The sequence below is a fragment of the Penicillium odoratum genome (assembly GCF_028828045.1).
Source record: "Penicillium odoratum strain IBT 22623 chromosome Unknown utg000001l_segment0_segment0, whole genome shotgun sequence".
Taxonomy (NCBI): domain Eukaryota; kingdom Fungi; phylum Ascomycota; class Eurotiomycetes; order Eurotiales; family Aspergillaceae; genus Penicillium; species Penicillium odoratum.
In genome coordinates, this window is record NW_026643143.1 from 2627007 (window position 1) to 2646488 (window position 19482).

General features: G+C 49.0%; 8 protein-coding genes across 8 annotated transcripts; 4 read left to right on the forward strand and 4 right to left on the reverse strand.

The window, feature by feature from the left end:
- Positions 1 to 486: 486 nt before the first annotated feature.
- Positions 487 to 2245, forward strand: N7520_000995 (hexokinase family protein; the record flags this gene model as incomplete). The annotated part of the gene is made up of 2 exons (XM_057134930.1): positions 487 to 935; positions 988 to 2245. The coding sequence occupies 2 exons, from the start codon at positions 487 to 489 to the stop codon at positions 2243 to 2245; spliced, it is 1707 nt and encodes a 568-aa protein (XP_057000866.1).
- Positions 2246 to 2664: 419 nt separating this feature from the next.
- N7520_000996 (BolA family protein) lies at positions 2665 to 3120 on the reverse strand (the record flags this gene model as incomplete). Its single annotated transcript, XM_057134931.1, has 2 exons — positions 2665 to 2837; positions 2907 to 3120. The coding sequence occupies 2 exons, from the start codon at positions 3118 to 3120 to the stop codon at positions 2665 to 2667; spliced, it is 387 nt and encodes a 128-aa protein (XP_057000867.1).
- Positions 3121 to 3391: 271 nt separating this feature from the next.
- N7520_000997 (Nif3-like dinuclear metal center hexameric protein) lies at positions 3392 to 4717 on the forward strand (the record flags this gene model as incomplete). Its single annotated transcript, XM_057134932.1, has 4 exons — positions 3392 to 3450; positions 3502 to 3545; positions 3607 to 3732; positions 3843 to 4717. 4 exons carry the CDS (start codon positions 3392 to 3394, stop codon positions 4715 to 4717), a joined length of 1104 nt encoding a protein of 367 aa, XP_057000868.1.
- A 131-nt stretch (positions 4718 to 4848) lies between these two features.
- On the reverse strand, positions 4849 to 5845 carry N7520_000998 (N-acyl homoserine lactonase family protein; the record flags this gene model as incomplete). Its single annotated transcript, XM_057134933.1, has 3 exons — positions 4849 to 5457; positions 5512 to 5659; positions 5724 to 5845. 3 exons carry the CDS (start codon positions 5843 to 5845, stop codon positions 4849 to 4851), a joined length of 879 nt encoding a protein of 292 aa, XP_057000869.1.
- Positions 5846 to 6853: 1008 nt separating this feature from the next.
- Positions 6854 to 8851, reverse strand: N7520_000999 (epsin; the record flags this gene model as incomplete). The annotated part of the gene is made up of 4 exons (XM_057134934.1): positions 6854 to 8187; positions 8241 to 8461; positions 8515 to 8584; positions 8779 to 8851. 4 exons carry the CDS (start codon positions 8849 to 8851, stop codon positions 6854 to 6856), a joined length of 1698 nt encoding a protein of 565 aa, XP_057000870.1.
- A 1017-nt stretch (positions 8852 to 9868) lies between these two features.
- On the reverse strand, positions 9869 to 10646 carry N7520_001000 (peroxiredoxin family protein; the record flags this gene model as incomplete). Its single annotated transcript, XM_057134935.1, has 5 exons — positions 9869 to 9897; positions 9948 to 10113; positions 10165 to 10210; positions 10269 to 10368; positions 10439 to 10646. The coding sequence occupies 5 exons, from the start codon at positions 10644 to 10646 to the stop codon at positions 9869 to 9871; spliced, it is 549 nt and encodes a 182-aa protein (XP_057000871.1).
- Positions 10647 to 12739: 2093 nt separating this feature from the next.
- skn7 (uncharacterized protein) lies at positions 12740 to 15021 on the forward strand (the record flags this gene model as incomplete). Its single annotated transcript, XM_057134936.1, has 7 exons — positions 12740 to 12796; positions 12857 to 12873; positions 12987 to 13059; positions 13117 to 13260; positions 13321 to 14214; positions 14265 to 14454; positions 14507 to 15021. The coding sequence occupies 7 exons, from the start codon at positions 12740 to 12742 to the stop codon at positions 15019 to 15021; spliced, it is 1890 nt and encodes a 629-aa protein (XP_057000872.1).
- A 1496-nt stretch (positions 15022 to 16517) lies between these two features.
- N7520_001002 (translation initiation factor eIF2B catalytic subunit epsilon) lies at positions 16518 to 18833 on the forward strand (the record flags this gene model as incomplete). The annotated part of the gene is made up of 4 exons (XM_057134937.1): positions 16518 to 16598; positions 16672 to 16728; positions 16807 to 16931; positions 16988 to 18833. 4 exons carry the CDS (start codon positions 16518 to 16520, stop codon positions 18831 to 18833), a joined length of 2109 nt encoding a protein of 702 aa, XP_057000873.1.
- Positions 18834 to 19482: the final 649 nt, after the last annotated feature.

The following is a 19482-nucleotide window of genomic DNA, read 5'->3' on the forward strand; positions in this document are numbered from 1 at the left end:
AACGGTGGCATTATTGAAGTAAAGGGCCGTTAGGATTATAATAGAAGCTAAGCCACAGTAGTCAGATCGTATCAGATCATATTTGGGCTATCTTAGACAGATACATAGGTATGTAGTGTCTACAGATAGGTACAGATAGGCTTCTTTAGGACCAAATTTAGATCTAACTTCTGTTACCTAACCCTATCTGTTAGGGAATCCGTATCTACGCTTATGTATCAGTTATAACCATTGGAGGATTTTTGGCTCTTTATTTGTCCACATGAGACCTATTGATCTATTCAATAACAGCATGTTCCCTACAAGATAAAGAATCCAGAAGTACCAATTCCTGTGAACTTCTGTAAAAATGATGGCTGCTCAATGTTTAGTTAACTCAAATTAGATCGCATGATTGGTCATCCGGGGAAATCCACGGATAAACTAGAATGAGACATGCAACCAACATACCGAAGGCACCAGGATTGTCCTCAATTGCACAGCATCATGGCCAGGGCAGACCCTATATTGCAAAAATTTCTCCAGCCACTAAAGATCGAGATAGACAAGCTCTATCGCTTGTCATACCGTCTGTCAGTCACATATCGTGCACTAGCGGCAGGTTCCTCAGAGCAGTTCTTCCCCACTGCCACCACTCGTTTACCAACTGGACACGAGAAGGGACGCTACCTAGCAGTCTATCTCGGTTTGTTCTATCTTCGTGTGGCATTTATCGATCTCCTGGGTGAAGAGCAAGTAGAGAAGCACTCCCATGTTCGGCGTACGCTAGAGAAAGCATGGCCCATCGAAAATCGCCTGCGCCAAGACCAGGCCGACTCCTTGTTTTCCTGGATCGGAGATTGTATTGCAGAGGTTATCCACGATGACTTGGCCAGTTCTAAAGATGACGCACCTTCCGAGATCACCATGGGGATCTCATTTTGTTTTCCAATCAAGTAATTTCCCTTGCTACCACTATGAGTTCGAGGGAGCTAACACTAGTTGTAGGCAAAAGTTACTCAATGAGGCCATCCTCATGCCTACAGGGAAAGGGTTTACACTCAAATCCTCCCTTAATCTCCGACAAGCATTGCTTGATGGCTACGAGTGCCACACTAGACGCTCTGATGAAGATCCTGCCGAGATGCCCGCAAAGCGACGGAAGAAATACTGTCTGCCCAAACTCAAAATTACGGTCATGACTAACGATACGATCGCCACTTTTGCATCACTGGCGTATTCGATCCGCACTCTTCCCAACACCCGGGTCGTTATGGGCCTCATTGTAGGGGCGGGCTGCAATTCAGCCGTGCCGATGAAATTGACCGATCTCCAAGAAGCGAAAATTCAACATATTCGCGAAAAAGACCCCGACGCCCAAGAGACGATCGTTTCAACCGAATGGACGCTTCGGGGTGCCAGTGGGCCGCTGGAAGAGTTGAAGATCGTAAATGAATGGGATTCCGAGCTTGAAGCAAACTCCAACCGCCCTGGGTTCCAGCCATTGGAGTATATGGTTGGAGGTCGGTACATCGGCGAATTAGTGCGCATCATATGTTACGATTGGTTCCATAGAACGAAGGCAGTGCCTAGGTCTTCATTACCTGTGAAATTGGTCGAGGAATATACTCTGACTACGGACTTCTTGTCCCTGGTGGTGGCACCGAGTTATTCCGATGAACAACTTGCGAAGGACTTGTCACAAAAGCTTCCCGCCCCAGAGTACAGTGACTGGGAATGGACACCCGAGTATGCAGGACATATTCGTTCCGTTGCCGCCGCAGTACAAGAACGATCTGCGGCATTGATTGCGGCCGCCACAGTCGGACTTCTTGCCTGCACACGCGAGATTCAGTTACAGGATACGGAATCCACAGATTCTCCGATAACAAGTACAGACCAAGTACAACAGACAGCGAACCAGGAAAATAAAGTTCCCGAATTCGGGTCGTCAATACCAGGTTGGCAGAACGGGCCTGAAGAGTTGGTTGTAGCGGTGTCAGGTGGTGTGATACAACACTACCCTCACTATAAACAAACCATTCAACGATACATTGATCGACTTATCATTAGTGCTGGGCCACAGAGTGAAGGGAAGAGCATTTTTCTTCGAGAGGCTAGTGATGGTGGTATTATAGGTGTTGGTGTTCTTGCTGGTACTATTGCTGGGGAGATTGAAGGGATCATTGGCTCTACTATGGAAGAGCAGTATAAAGTTGAAGAAAATTTACGTGAAAGCTGTAAGGATATCACGAATGTCTGCTGAGGCATCCGAGTCCATGCGTTATCGTTTACAATGTATAAAGACGAAATGAATATCACAACAGGTCAGTATACGATACTTAGCGAGCTTGTCATGACCATTTGCTAATTGTTTTCGTACTATCATTCTGTACTTTTTATTTGTTTGTTGCAAGTTTGATAGATATTCATTCATTTACTCATACAATATCCCAACCTAATAAATGTTCTTTATACTTTTATCAAGACATTAATGGAAATTAGGCTCTATCATACACTAATCCCGACAGTCGGCGTGTGCCTACTATCCCAAGGTATCATCAAAATTTTAACAAGTTTCGCAAAAACGGGGCTTCCAAGGTTGAACATGACAATGCGAATCATATCACATATCAAATTCCCAGGCTGTACCGTCCCCCAATATCATGGCTAGAAGGTTTTATTTTACTGCTGGAGTGCCTGCCACTGCTCGGGGGTGTAGCACTTAGGAGTCCAAGCGTGGATGGCGGCGATCTCAGCCTTCAGAACAGAGTTAACGAGACGGTGGCGAGCAAGCATGTTCTTGCTCTCGAACTGAGGGGAGACGATGACTGCCTGGAAAGCCTGACCACAGCCGCCTATACAAAAAGCAAGTATCAATTAGCATCCAAGCTTAACGGACCAGTATTTCAAATTTCAATTCCTACCAGACAGATCTTCAATTTCCACGTGTTGCGCCTGCAACACATCAAGCAGCTTGAGCTTCAGCGACTCGGCGGTGATACCCGAGGTGTCGGCCATGGCGGCGTTGACGGCGGAGAAGGAACGCGCGGAGAGGGAGAAGGCGGCGCGCTGGGGGACCGGGGCGAGGAGATAGCGACAGCCTCTCAAGACAGAGAAATAGGAGGTGCGGGAGAACATTAAGCACGATCAGAGCGAGCAATGAGGAAGTTAGTTGAGCCTCACGGATGGAAGGTAGTGAGGTTCATCTGTATTACAAATTCAGCCGCTGTGGCTGGTGTCCTGACTATAGAGCGGGTGGATAGATTATCCGATATGCTTGCAGTTCACGTGCTGATACGTTTCGATAGCGTCACTGTTTCCTTTTCTTTTTCACATTGACTTGGAATTTCTTTCTAATTGTTTAAAGTCCATGAATTCTTTACGATTAGCTCTACGAGTATATTCCACTATGTCAACCCCTCCCTGCTCACCCTTTACTCGGGCTGTGGTCAGCTCTATGAGAAAGCTGTTCGTTTGTAGCTCCCCGCAATTTGAGCTTCGTTGACCCGCTATACGCAGGTACCCCGAGGCATTGGCCGATAAGAGCTTCGACAACACCGGATGTATGTTAATACCAAGCTTTGGCTCGGTTTTTATTGGACTGGGCTAACTTTCATTCCATAGTACTCCTGGAAGCTCCGTTTGAGCCGTCACGACGCCAGAAGAACTCCGTGCTGCTGACCATTGATTTGACAACGGCGGTTGCAGATGAGGCAATTCGGCGCCAGGACTCCGCTGTTGTGGCCTACCGTATGTGCTCTATTCAATTACCCTGAATTGTCATCCCTTCAACGGGCTGATCTCATGAAGGGTGTGACCTATCATAAATAAATTAACAAACCTTGCTAATGCTGTCTCAGACCCAATCATTTTCCGTGGTCTGAAGTCCCTTACTCTCGAAGACACTCAACAAAGGTCTCTATTGCGCCTTGCCCAGAATGGTATCAGCGTCTACTCCCCGCACACTGCCGTCGACACCGTCCCTGGTGGTATGGCCGACTGGCTCTGTGACGTAGTGACCGGCACATTCAAGGCCGACTCCACGCCGCAGTCCCCAATCAAGGACTGTGCGTCCGCTTTGTACTCAGCACCTACTTACCCCCAGCCTGAGTCTGTCCCGGCTGCGGCATCAGCAACCCCCTCCCAGCAAATACCTCACACTCGGTCTACTATCCACCCCTCACCTCCGGCTTCTATCCCGGAGGGATTCGAGTCTGCTGGTGCGGGTCGCCTGGTTACCTTCGATGAAGCTCAGCCTCTCACCACGCTTATTGACCACATTGGCCGCGGTGTCGGCCTCCCGGGCGGAATTCCCATTGCCACTCCCCAGGGCCGGTCGATCAACGAGATTCGGATTCGTACCGTTGGTATGTGCCCTGGGTCCGGCTCTGGAGTTCTTCTTCGCGGAAACGAGATCCCTGATCTTCTATTCACTGGAGAAATGAGTCACCACGAGGCTCTTGCGGCTACAGAGAAGGGCTCAGTCGTTGTTTCATTGGCTCACTCCAACTCCGAGCGCGGGTACCTATGTGCTGTCATGCGCAACCAGCTTCTTCGTGAAGTTTCTCAGACATGGCAGAGCGAGAGAAAGGCAGCCCTACAGGCCATTGAAGATAGTTCCAAGCAGGGCGGAGCTGCCACTGGCTTCCAAGAGATATATCAAGATTCTAGCGTTGAAGTTTCTGTTAGCGAGGCTGATCGTGATCCGTACGGAATCATGCTCTGGCGCGGTTAACCAGTCAGCAGCAGTCAAATTTTGATGGAAAAGAAAACTATAAACATAAACATGCATTTGAAGAAAACTGAATTGAATGGAGCCAATGTACTGCAAAATAGCCCATTCAAAAGCGCTGTTGTTATGCAACCTCACTCAAAGAAGCTCTTCTCGCTGATCAACTGATCAGCAACATCTTGATCATGACCAAAGATCAACCTCGCATTAAATAATCGCTGAAGCCTGCGGATCATATTCAAACTCCGATACCACGCATTATGATCCCTCGCCAATCCGCCGTGAGGATGTCCAAGCTCATAATTCTCTACAACATGAAATTGATCCGTCGTCCAAATAAAAGTCCCATCCTTCTCAAGATTCACCTGCATAATACACAATCCAGGCGTATGACCTGGCGAATGGTGCAGAACAATGCCCTGATACAAATCAAGCGTTGACTCCGTAAACGTCTGCCACTTAAGTCTCTCCAACGACATATAATGTCCAAGATAAACACCCAGATCGGCTCCAGTACCAATAGCCCAGCAGGCATGTTTGAACTCTTCTTCATGGACCCAGATCGGGACATCAGTATCCATGAAATGCTCCAGTCCACCTGCATGATCTAAATGGAGATGACCAATGATAACGGCTTTGACATCATTGATATCGTGCCCAGTAGCCTTAATCGCCGCGGGCAATTTATGATCATCGGTATATTTGACTCTAGGGAAAACGTCGGTTACTGGAGCGGGCCATTTCTACCATCTTGATTAACATTGGTACAATTTCCCAAATTGAAAACCCAGTCTTACCACATCAATATCCTCCGCACAGCCTGTTTCATACAAGATTAAGCCCACACCAGGGTATTCAATAAGTGCCGAAAGAAGAGCGAGTTGGCGACGTTTATTTACCGGGGTTGGATTGCTTAATGAACTCGAGTTCGCACCTCGAAGAAGCCTGTTCAAGTGACATGTATCAGATCACTATGCAACATTTGAATGGTGATAGCAATGCTACAAACCAAGACTCATCGGCTTCCAACGTTCCCAAATTCAAGATATACATCTTCGTGCCAGATGGGCAGTTAAACGCGGGGATAGCCGCGGAGGCGAGCATGGCAGCGGGATTAGAAGACGCGGCCATTTTATGCAGCCAAACAACAACCTTGGATGATTCGATCACTGAGAAGTCTCAAATACTTGGGAGAGGTAGATGAGAGGAATTGACACTGTCTCAGCATGAGATACCTAGTCCTGACCAAAGGCCGAACCCCGCAGTGTGTATCCACTGGTCCTGGAGGTCAAATCCCGATATTTGTAAGGCAGTTGATATGATGAGGTGGCTCATCCTTGCAGGCCATTACTATGCGGGGTACTGTGTAGCCACTTTGCATTCGGTCTATGGTTTGTTCCGGTTAAGCATTGGTGCCGATGAGTATGTACATATCAGTGTATAGGTGTGACCTGAAAGGTCTATATTTTTAGATGCATACATGCAGGCTAATGATGCTATGGGTTTGCATCAGATAATGCAGCCTGTCATGTACATACAACTATGGGAGAATGTTTGGCAGTGAAAAAAACATTTTAGTAGCCGGGCATCTTTCTCTACCGACAGTCCTCTACCGACAGTCAAAGTCTGACTCACTGCTACTCCTCGAGACATGCTGGCAGTACTGGAGCTACGTGGCTACGGCTGATAAGGACGGCCAGATCAATTCCAACAAATGAGTCGGGCTGCAATTTTGACATTTACAGGTGTATCGGAGGGAGAAAAAGAAATTCAAAACTGTGGAGGTGAGAAGGATATCCTAAGCGACAAAAACGTTGACAAATGAGAAACGGTGTGTATGAGGAGAAAGAGAGAGAAAAAAAAGGTCCGAGGAAAAGAGGGGGTGAGTAAAGTGATGAGAATTCTCAGTTTCTGAGCGTTTGGCTTCACGATGCAATTGCTCATTATCCACGAAGAGAGAAGGAGGATACGACGTAGGAAGTCAAAGGAAATAGAGCAGGGACGGGAAAGGATGGTGAATTTCGAGGAATGGAAAGCAAGGAAACAAAAAGGTGGTATCGACAATCCTAGTTCATAAGGGCTCTCAGCGAAATAGACAAGACTGAATCAAGGAACTTCACTGAGGACAGGAAAATGTGGTTACAGGTCAATCAGGCTGCTGTTACCGTGCTGTTGCTGCTGGGCAGCCCAAGGGTTTCCGTTGGACTGTTGTTGCTGCTGCTGCTGCACAAAGCCGGTCTGTTGAGGCATACCGGTGTACTGCTGACCAAAGAATGGGTTGTTGCCCGTATGCGTAGCATGCAGGCGGTCCAAGCCTTGACCAGCAGAGTTGACGAACGTACCAGGGGCAGTGTGCTGCGCAGGGATACGGAGATCTCCAACGTTACCAAAAGTATCCTGGCCTTCGCCAGTTGCAAGAAGTGCATTCAAGCGAGCGTGGTGAGGATCTGAGGACGGAGGAGTACTCTTGGGTGGCTGAGGAGCTTGGAAGTTGATAATCGGGTTCGGCTGGCTAGGCTGGTTGGTCCGAGAGAATTGGGTGATTGGGTTATTGAACTGATTCGTGGCGCGATCTTCCGCAAGGGTGTTGAGAGATGGCGGTCCCGCGGGCTGTGGTTGGCTGTTAAACTGTTGAGTACGCGGAGCGAACGGGTTGTTCGAGCCCGTTGGAGTAGGCTTGAGTGCCTCAGGTTGGTTCGAGGACCATGGGTTGTTGCTTCCAGCGGACAGGTAGTTCTCCTGTGATTGCTGCTGTTGCTGTTGCTGTTGCTGCTGCTGGAAGTTCATCTGTTGTTGCATCTGCTGCGCCATTGGATCTGGGTTGGCTCCGTACGGGTTGTTGGCGGGGAATGCAGTGTGTTGAGGTTGAAGAGCCTGCTGTCCGTAAGGGTTCTGATCGAAGGCAGAGGCTTGCTGGTAGCCATTAGTGTTGTAAGGGTTCATGCCAGTAGGCTGGGCCTGGAATCCAGTAGTTTGCGCATATTGGTTGTTCAGGTAACCGGTCGTCATGGGCTGCTGAGCATTGATCGGGTTGCCGAACCAGTCCACCGCACCCTGTTGCTGGTAGCCCTGATTATAGCCGGTGGGTTGAACCTGAGCCGGGGTGTCGTCAAAGAGCGCGTGCGCATTGCTTTCCTCCAACTCCCGCTTCCGCAGCTCCTCTTCTTCCCGGCTGAGCTTAATGGCCTTTGCCAGGTCTTCGTCCTCTCCCTGATTCGACGCGTCCTTGGCCCGGCGTCGGCGCTCCTCTTCGGCTTCGGCTCTGCTGGCTTCGATAGCTAGTCGGTACTCGGTATCATCTTCGTCGGAACCCTGGCGTCTTCGTCGCTCCCGGCGAGGCTCATTTCCAAAGCCTCCCTGTCCCTCGTCAAGTCCGCTAACCCGAGTCTTCCAAAGCTTGCGATCCGATCGCTCACTGCGTAGTCGATCCTCGTCCAGAATGAGTGCGGTGAGTTCCTTTGCGGCCACACGAACTGTGCCATTGTCAATATCTGCCAGGAAAAAGGAAAAAGGAAAAGTAACCCACCATTCTGACCCACGTCGCGACTTTCTTCATCGACGTACTGGAACTCGCGCAGAGTCTTTATAATGTAGACGTTCTTCCGGGCCCACGTAACCACCAATTCCGAGCCCTCGTGCAGACAGTAGTCCAGGACCTTCAACGACTTGAGCACATGGCGCCAGTTCTTTCCTTTGTCGTTGAGACGTTTGTCAATCATGTCCATGATCTCGTAAAACTCGTTTGGGCTATGCGCTGATGTCAGCCTCTTGTGTATGCGTCAGGCCATCGGCAAACCTACCTCCCGAAAGTCATGGCCGCAATCTCGGACATGTCGGTACCCGTCGGGCCCCATGGGTCGTTACTTGTGGCTAGAAGGAAAAAGGCCACTTAGCATAATGTCCATCAAGCCGGGAGCGCGCGACGCGGTGCTTGTCAGGTCACCGTTGCAGACGCTGGAGAATAGGAGAAAGTGACAAATCAATGCATTTTCACTGCAACGGGATCACGGTGCCTATCTGAAGCCTGCGAAAGCCTCTGACAGTCCCAGAGAAGCCAGACTTACCATTTCGGACCTTGACCTGCACAGAGGAGTATCCCTTTGTGACGTTCTTGACACTGCGCACGACCTTTGACATGATGCCGGTGTAGCTGTGAGGGCCGCAGATAAGCGAGAAATAGGGGTGTAGGAAGTCGCGGTATGAAACGCGATCAGATGGGTGGGATTCCGGAGCAAAGTGTCTTGCCAAGCTCTCACAACCAACTCGGTCTCAGGGCTCCGAATAGCGGCCCAAGGCGGGAGTCAGGCAATGCTCAAGGGTACGAGGTCTGGCGCTTTCAAATGGATGGGACGGGAGCGGACCAGCCACGGGGGAAGTACAAAGAATTGAAAGAGAGCAAGGATTTAAGGCAGATTGGAATGAAGGAGGAGAGATGGTTGCGGGAGAGGGGACCGTGGCTAGATTTGGGGGGGAAGAGACAAGTCTTGGCAATGACGAAGCGTAAGTTATTGTTAGTCTTGGTGGATCAACCTGGACCCTCTTGACATACTGACTTGCATATCAATCTCAATTCTATGATTTACTTCAAGTTCGGTTCTATATTCTGTTGGGGTTTTTTCGGTTTCCTTTTATCTGGTGAGGTTCAACAGCTGTGGAAATTTATAAAAATGCCACTGATCCACCCACAGCCACCAAACCATTCTAGAAATTACAGAGAACAAGCCAAGTGTATTCTCAGTACATTGGTCCAATCCGAGATCTGCAGGGTTCGCTTTCTTTGCACCTGTTTCACCTTGGCGATTCAGTCGGTCAGAAACGCCACATCTGTGGCAAAGGGGCCGCGTCAGTCTATCCTTAGGCAGCCATTTACTTCATGAGATTTCCCCGGTCATGTGTATCAATCTTCTGTTGAAGTCATCAAAACCTATGAATCACTATTTTCGCACCATACAGGAGTAATATAATCGTCTGATCACATATGATAAGACTACGAGAACAAATCTAAGCGAGACTTGACCTTGAGAGTCTGTGCTCTTTATGTACGACGGGTTACTGGCGCTAGTATCGATGGATCCGTTATGTGATGAAATTTCAAGTTCTTTGGTATCCTGCTATATATGCAAGGCGACGAGAAACATGTTGAAATCAAAGTTTCTAGCCCAGGACCTTCTCGGCAGCGGAAACTAATTGATCGAGTCAGTAACCAAACGAGTTTCCAGATGTGACAACTTACCATTGAGACCGGCGTTGTCGGGTTCCACAAAGGCTTCCTTAACCTTGCCATCCTCCACCAACAGAGCGTAGCGCTTGCTGCGGATGTTGCCAAAGATGGCCCGGCTGTCGAAGGTCAGGTCAAGAGCCTCGTTAAACCGAGCGGTCGGGTCACCCAAGAAGCGAATCTAGGTAAACAGTTAGTGAATCATTCCACCATGTGTATCAGTATCACGTACGCCACTCTTGCCGCTGGGGTCGAGCGACTCAGCCCAAGCCTTGGTCCTGTTGTATTTGACGCGTTAGCGTTTTCTCGGTGAGTGCAATTGTTGCTGCGGCTTACACGAAAGGATCGTTGACGGCGACGACAAAGACCTGGCCGGCCTCCTTGAGCTTGGGGTGATTGATGAAACCGGGGACGTGGGTGCTGGAGCAAGCGGGGCCTAGGAAGAGTCAATGTCAAAGCTCTGTTTGGTCTGGGGGAGAGGGTTTTTTATGATTCTAGCAACTTACTGAAAGCAGCCGGGACACCGATGATGACACCCTTGCCCTTGAGCTCCTTGGCGAGGTTGACTTGGTTTCCGGGGGAGTTCTCGACCAGGACGTCCAGGTTGGGAATAGCATCACCCTTCTGGACGAGGGCGGGGGCGGTCTTGTGGAAGAACGCGGCTTGAGCCCGGACGCGGGGGACGTTGGTAGCGAAGCGGCGAGCGGCGAACATCTTGGATGGAGTTGAGAGTCAGGTACTTAGGTAAAGACAGAAAGGAAAGTTGCGAGGTTCGTGGAGGTGGAAAAAAGGAGGTGATGGGGAGCTTCGGGGATTTCGTCATGGCCGGCCGCGGCAACGGTCGTGCCGATCTTCATTGGCGCTATGACACAAATATTGATTTCATATATGAAGAAATTTCCGGGGAACCGAGCTTTTCTGACCCATAAGCCTGACTGATTGATTCATTAAGATCTTCATGGAATCCACGACTGTGTTGGGTCGTGTTTTACGCGAAGCTTCGAGCGTCCTGCATTGCACGTCTTAGTCATTTCTATACTCCATCGGTTCCCAGATGACATCGGAAAATATTCTTGTGGTCGGGATTACATCCCATATGCTGAACAACAGGGTATTGTTTGATCTGGAGGTCCGTAAGTAATCAGGCATGGCTAGTCACTGCAGCGGGTAGATTGTTTGAGGACTTCAATGTGGTAATTATATACCATCACCTACATAGATTTCACCCGTTGACAGTGAGATGGATGTCCCTGCTACCTACGATATACTAGAATTGTCCTGGGGCCAGATTCAGCCACTCGATGCAACACGGGTCCATGAGTCACGGGTAGATGATCTAACGGGTTCGTAGAGGGGGCCATGGCTCCCTCTTCCCCAGGTGGGATATCATTCCTAGGTTAGAATTTCGGAAGTTGCCATTTGACATTGAAATGTTCCGTAGATGTGCTGGATTTGGTCCGAAGCTTAAGGGAAGCAATAACACGAGGTGTTATAGAATTTCAACTGATTAGATCATAAGATGAAAAGATAACCACGGGCGTTTCATAGGTGAGAAAAGCAAAGATTAACCCTATAAGAAATGGCAACCAATCGTTGCATGAGTACTGGTGGGACAAAGCTAGCTGGAGGCGTCTACGTCGGCGCCGAGCTGCATGAGCGTTGGAGCTCAGTCCACATTTCCACTATTTCGCATAGAAACATCATGTACGTATCGGAATAACTTTAATTAATTAAATCGCTACGATTTAATATCATCGACATTCGTATGCATATATATATATATATATATACATAATATCAATACAGTAGCTCCGAGTCCCTCCCGAGAGTAGGAACGAACCGGTTCGAGAGTTCATATCACCTCACTAGTTGTTGAATTATAAGAATCTCCCTTGATTTGAGGCGCTCATCTTGATCTGCTTTCCTTGTTCTTATTTCACTCTTTGCCTTATTTTAATTCATATTTATTTTACCTCATAAGCCAACGCATATGTGGGAACAATGGTGTGTTGTACGCGTGTGGGAACCACCAATGCTGAGTGGGCCATAGGTTCCCTACTCCGTAGGGTCCCAAAGATTGTTTGGTGGAGCTAAGACTCGTTCCCCTCTCAAGTGTCTCAACGAGCAGTTTTCTTGGCAAAAATCCATACATTTCCAATTTTTATTTTTTTTACCTTTTCTTTGTATTCTTTCCTGGGTCTCGATGCACCGAAACAATGCAGTATTAGTACCCAAGGATGGTTATACCCCGGTCGGTGCATGCCCCTCCATCTTATGCGCACTGACTACTGTATTATATTTGGAGCAAATGGGGTTTAACTTCTGAATATGGACTTAAGATCCAGGACAGTTAGATGTTCCTATTTCCTGGATAAGAAATAAAGGTGGGCAGTAAGAACCTGGATATATATAGAACTCCTTGCATATATCATAATTATAACATTTGAATGTATAGAAGATAGTAAGTAGATAGGATGGAACTTGAAATAACTTTAAATACACAAAATACGGGCCATGTACCATGTCCGTACCTGCGCAGTAACTTTGGTACATGGCTCTACCGCCAAATGGTAACTGGGCGGTACCCATATTCTGCGTTCTTCAAATCCCCCAGTTCTTTTTTTTTCTGGATTTTCTGCTTGTTAGATCCGAGACTCTTGAGGTTTTGCTCTTTTTCTTATTCTTCGACAGAGTAGGGTTTATTTCATTTACATCCATCTTCAAAATATTCTTTCCTTAGCATATCGGTTATATACCAATCTGTCAGGTCAAGCCCGTTCGTTCGACCGGTCGCGACCCGGTTAGCCATGGATGGCCCAGGCCAGACCTCGAATGCCGCCCCCGCGGGCAACTCCAGCGATTTTGTGAGTCTCGCGATACACAGGTCATCTTCACGCTTTCTAATGCTAATTAAAAATGTTTAGGTGCGCAAGCTGTACAAGTGAGTCCTCCTTGGAACCCCTCTATCCTCGTGCCAGCCAAACCCTTCGTCTTTTACCCCGACGCTACGCAGAACACAATCTCGCGATCGAACGTATCTAACCATGCATCTAGAATGCTGGAGGACCCCTCCTACGCGTCCATTGTGCGCTGGGGTGATGAAGGAGATAGCTTCGTCGTTCTAGAGGTAAATGCGCCCGTGGTGGAGTGTGGTCGCACCGTGTAGCTAACCGGTACTACCAAGTGCGAGAAATTTACTAAGACCATTCTGCCGAAACACTTCAAGCACAGCAACTTCGCCAGTTTTGTGCGCCAACTCAATAAATACGACTTTCACAAGGTCCGCCAGAATAACGAGGAGAGTGGCCAGTCACCGTATGGGCAGAATGTAGGTCCTTTGCCGGCCCAGGGAATCTATCTCCTCTCGCGATACTGATGTGCCCACCAGGCCTGGGAATTCAAACACCCCGAGTTCCGCGCCAACAGCAAAGAATCTCTCGACAATATCCGCCGCAAAGCCCCCGCCCCCCGCAAGCAGACCCAGAGCAATGAGGAGTCCGTCCCCACGCAACAGATTGATCTGCTCAACCAGCAGATCCTCGCACAGCAACAACAAATCCAGCATCTTTCCGACCGGTATGCCCAGCTGACTGTGGATCACCAGCTCATGTTGCAGGAAGTTATGCGAGTACAAAAGACCGTGCTGAACCATGAAAATGTCATTCACCAAGTCATGACTTATTTGCTCTCAGTGGACGCGCGCCAGCGAAGAGATAGCAAGGCCGTTGGATTCCAAGGGCAGGGCTCGACCATGAGCCCCATGCAGGTGGGAGCGGTGGACGACGAGCCATCCTCTCCACTGCAACAAGCCTCAAAGTTACTAAATGATATGAACGCTGAGATCCAGTTCAACTTGCCGAACATGGATTCGGCAAACGATGGCCAGAAGGTGACTGGTGCGGCACCCGTCGCTACACCCGCAATGGATGCACCTCGGAATGGGATGGTTCGACCGGCAACTACTGTACCACCCAACCCAGCGATGGCCTACCCAAAAATGGGTAATGACTTGGAACAAGTGGTATACCCCGTGGGTGCGACCAACGGTATCGACCCTATGTATGGCGAGCATATCAATAATGTTCCGTACCCGATGCCCACTAAGACCGAAGTCGACACCGCCGAGGCTCGCCGACAACAACCAGACAATCGTAAGAAGAGTACCAACGTGGACCCCGGCTGGATGCGCAGCCCGCGGATCCTGTTGGTTGAAGACGATGCGACTTGCCGACAGATTGGTGGCAAGTTCTTATATTCTTTCTCTTGTGTCATTGACACTGCAGTACGTTGCTTTCCGGTTTCGCATATTGTACAGCGGCTAATGATTCTCAGTTCGATGGTTTAGAAGCAGTGAACAAAATGCAGGGTGGCTCGAAGTACGACTTGATTCTGATGGATATTATCATGCCCAATCTGGACGGTGTATCGGCCTGTCATTTGATCCGCCAGTTTGACCAAACTCCTATCATTGCTATGACCTCAAACATTCGAAGTGACGACATTCAATTATACTATCAACATGGTGAGTCAAGATTTGCGGGTTTGTGCCGGGGAACTTGACTAATGTGCTATAGGAATGAATGACGTGTTACCCAAGCCATTCACTCGTAAAAGTCTTCTCGACATGCTGGAGACTCATTTGACTCATCTCAAGACAATTCCCCAAGGCATCGAGGGCCCACCAGCCCCGGTAGCCGTCACAATGGCTTCCCAAACATCAGCTACGCAGTCTATCAAGGAAGATAGCTCACCCGGCCAGTCACCCGCAGCATCCATGACCAACTGGCAATCACCCGGCCAGTTCCAAGGCATGCAAGCGGTCCAACCAACTATGCCTGCCATTCAAGGACAGTACGTCGCCGCACCTTCTGCGCCCCCGGCGGCATATGCTGTCGATCCGAATGGCGTTCAGTTCCCTGCTCCACCAGTTACCGTTCCTTCGTCCGGGCCCCCAAGTCGACCACCGCACCGTCGGCAGATGTCTGATATGTCAAATGCGGCAGAGAATCAGCAGAACATGGCTAAGCGACAACGCATGTATGCCCAGCCCCAGCCAATGATGGCAGTACAAGCCGGACGGCCTGTTTAAATCACACATCCTCTCCTCTTTGCTCTATCATCCACCCTCCACCTCTCCGCCTGTCTATCCACTTTACGATTCCCACTGTTTATAATGATGAGGTCTTCAAATCGTACATTGCTTGCGCTTCTCCGGAGGTATGCGTCGATCGCGGTCTTCCTACCCTTTCTCTACAGGTCATGGCGTTTTATTTGCAGGCTTGATTTATCTGGGAGGCGAACATGTGCTTTTTCACGCTATCTGCTTTGGATCTGTGGTTTTGATATACATTACCAATCTGGTGCCTGTATTGGGAAGGGAAATATAAGGGCTTTCTTACCCACCCTTGTTTTGACAGGTACACCGTACATATTTACACGACATACTTTTTATCTTTCCCGGCCCTATTTCCTTCTTTAGCTCCGAATTCACCCATGTTACGAGCTCCTAGAATAGGGGAGGAGAATGGGGATCCACCATTGTTCCCTGGGATAAGAATGAGCATGTAGGGGAACTTCTCATGTGTACACATCATCAACTATCTCAGGTTTAACAATTGACCCATGGCTACGGGGATTTACTACTCAATTAGGGAGGTAACATATCCAATCCACCAACGAACTGGAGCAATTCCACAAACAGTATCTTTATTTCAACATAGAACTCCCTTGGTAACAGGATAAGGTACCCACAAACGCGCCTCCCGCTGGACGAACCCACGATCGTAAGGGCCGAGAGTCTAGACCGGCGTCTATAATAAAGCACACGTTTGTTGCAGGTCCAAGAGGGCCTGGACCCGCGGGGATTTCCAAGGATTACACGCCTTGGCTCGCAAGTGGGTCCCATGGCCGGACAGGGCAGTTTTGTCTTATTACAGGGCTGTCCACTGATATTTCCTTGTTTCCTTTTTCCATTATTTTTGGCAATGCAGGGGTGATTGGGAGGTGGAATTAAGATTTAGAATTGTCTTGGCTGATGTTGGTATTGCTTCATTGTTCTTTTTTTAGTCACTTTGCAAGTATAGTACATCTGTACGGAGTGTGACAAGGGGTAGATGGTAATCCATCGGTAATTGGGTGGGATCAGTATTACATAGCTTTCGGAATGACAAATTCAAGGATTTGGCACATTTCCACCGGAATCGACCAGCATATCTTGAATGTGAACAATTTGTGGCTGAAATCGTAAGGTGGCTGGTGAGACAACTGTGCCACATATCATGAGCCACAGGTAAGTCACGTTATCTAACCCACGAACCAATGCAAACATCACAAACACAAAGTGGGAGTCACCGAGGCTTGGCGGGGTTTTTTGTGTCTTTGAAAGGCACCGCGACGACCCTGCATACGACCTACGGCAGCATTGAACTAACATTGCGCATTCTTCCCGGTATAATTCTCGTCTCTGTAGTTTGTTCTTGTACCAGGTACGGCCTCTCTTCACTACTTCCGATCAACAATATACCACCTCCGCGGAATCTGATTTTCTCGATACATCCGATTAACACTTCTCAGGATCTGCTTGCAATGGGTGCTAAGCAAAAGGGCGGAGGCTCAAAGCCCAAGGGAAATACTGCCGATGAGGTAGAAGATACACTACAGGCCGTGGTATGTAAACAGAAACGTCCGAGATAAGCTTCACTTTATGCTTTCTTTCGGCTAACTTTTTATCTACGAGTAGGTCCTCGCGGATACCTTTGAGCCACGATTTGAGCCCTTCACCCTCAATAAGCCTCGTGTATGTTATTCGCCCGATCTGCCGACAAGGATACTTTGTGAAAAACAAAAGTTGGAATGAGCTGACCGGATCGCATAGTGCCTTCTGCCGTTGGCCAACACCCCCATCATCGAATACACCCTCGAGTTTTTGGCAAATGCAGGTGTGGAGGAAGTTTTTCTCTACGGAGGCGCACACTCGGATATTCTAGAGAAATATATCAAGTACGTACAGCCTGCATGTAAGAGCTCAAGTACGTTGCTAATGGAGCTACCATTAGTGCCTCTAAATGGAGAGCGGCTTCATCTCCATTCAAGCAATTCACATTCCTCAAATCAACCTCTGCCTCCGTTGGTGATGTCATGCGTGATCTGGATGGAAAGCACCTTATCACCGGTGACTTTATTGTCGTCAGCGGCGACGTGATCAGCAACTTGCCCATCGAAGGCGCATTATCTAAGCACCGAGCCCGCCGTGCCACCGACAAGAACGCCATCATGACCATGGTCCTCCGGGAAGCTGGACGGACTCACCGCACTAAAGCATCGTCTGTCTCCCCGGTCTTCGTTATCGATCCTACCAAAGATCGTTGTCTCCACTACGAGGAAATCGACCACCACTCGGACGAGAACCCCGCCCGACTCACCATTGACACCGAGCTCCTCATGACTCACCCTGAGCTGGATATTCGTCAAGACCTGATCGACTGCAGCATTGATATTTGCACACCCGATGTACTGGGCTTGTGGTCTGACAGCTTCGACTACCAATCCCCTCGCAAGCACTATCTGTTCGGTGTTCTCAAGGACTACGAGCTGAACGGAAAGACCATCCACACACATATCATTAAAGATCACTATGCCGCGCGGGTAAGGAATTTGAAGGCGTACGACGCTGTTAGCAAAGATATCATCTCCCGCTGGACATACCCGCTGTGTCCTGATACCAACTTGCTCCCCGGTCACACCTACGATCTTCGCAAGGGCAGCTTGTACCAAGAGCAGGGTGTCACATTGGCGCGATCCTGCGTGATCGGTCGCCGCACAGTCATCGGCAAGGGCACTAGTATTGGTGACAAGACAACAGTTCAGAACACTGTGCTAGGCCGGAACTGCAAGATCGGCCGCAACGTCAAGCTGGAGGGCGCTTACATCTGGGAGAATGTTTCAATTGGTGATAACGCGGATATTCGGGGCGCCATCATCGCGGATGATGTTGTAATTGGCAAGAACTGCAAGGTCGCGGCCGGTGCTCTCTTGTCGTATGGCGTTAAGATCGCCGACGGCATATCAGTTGAGAGCGGCAAGCGAATCACCGCATTCCGGCGAGACGGCAGCGCAGCGACCACCGATGCAAAGGTGGTTGGAGCCGACGGCGAAGGCCGCGAGTTCATTCACGGCGAAGACGATGACGAAGACGACGACGACGATGTCGTCAGTGTCGCCTCCTCTGGCCTTGTATACCGCATGCCAGGTCTCTCTCTCTCCTCCGCTTCCATCTCCACCTTATCCTCCGAACTGTCCGACGGCTCCTGGCCCCGTTCCGGACGAAGCAGCTTCTCTGACGGCGAAGAACAAGACAACTTCCACCATGATGCATCGGCCAGTATCTTCGAAAGTATCCGCGAAGGTGTCAGCGCCGACGTCGTCCAACTGGAACTCGTCAGTCTTCGCATGACAGCCAACGCCTCCGATAATCAAGTCCGCCGCGCCATCGTCTCCTCATTCATGAAACACGTTCAACAACTCATGGAAACTGGCAAGAATGCCAGCGATGTGGTGCACGACCTCTTCTCCACATACCGGGAAGTTGTGGACCGGACGCTGTTTGACCGGAACAAAAACGAAAAGAAAGATCAAGTTGATCTGCTACTCCAATTACAGCAGGATCTGGTGCACCGGAATAAGGGTGCGAATATTCTGCTATTCTCTGCCAAGGTGCTCTATGATCTTGAGCTTGTGGATGAGGAGGCTTATGATCAGTGGTGGAATGATGAGCGTTCTAGCGAGAGTGAAGAGATGCGGAACGTCCGTAGCCAGGCACAACAGTTTGTGAACTGGTTGGCGGAAGCTGAAGAGGAAAGTAGTGAGGAGGAAGAATCGGAGGAGGAGAGTGATGATGAGTAGAGGTCATATACCACATAAATTCTATGCAATGATTGAATTATGGATTGATGAGAATGTCAAGTTCCTACATAATGTAATTTGCTACTATAGGCTCTCCGCCGCGCATTTCGTGCAGCGCCTAGAACAACAACGTGTCTACTATATTTCCTACACCAGTTACCCACCCAGTCTCCTACCATGTCTCTTATTATATCTCCTACCTTCTTTTCTTACCGCATTAATTAAATACTCAAAGCACACTTCATAATTATGAATAACGAACTAGAAAGAAGAGAGACAAAGGCCAGGTGGAGGCGGGTGTGTGTTCAAAAAGCCCACGTTGTACTCAAGTAATAGAGGGGTTGACAGACGGGAACAACTTGGTAGATGGCATGCGCATTAACCAAGTACAAGCTTGATTCTCTACCTGATCACTCTACATGTGCACATCTTAAACCTTGATGAACTTTGTTCGATTAGAACATTAAAGGTGTTCCTAACTATGGGTAGTAACACAAGCAATAATACAGATGACAAAACTGACTCTATGGGATTTGTTGATTTCGGGGTCGAAAGCTTCCCCTGAACCTTTTTTTTTGGAAATTCCGGGCTGATCCTTTCATGTCAGGGGTTTGGAGTTGTGTTCAAGTCATCTATCATGAGGTGGTAG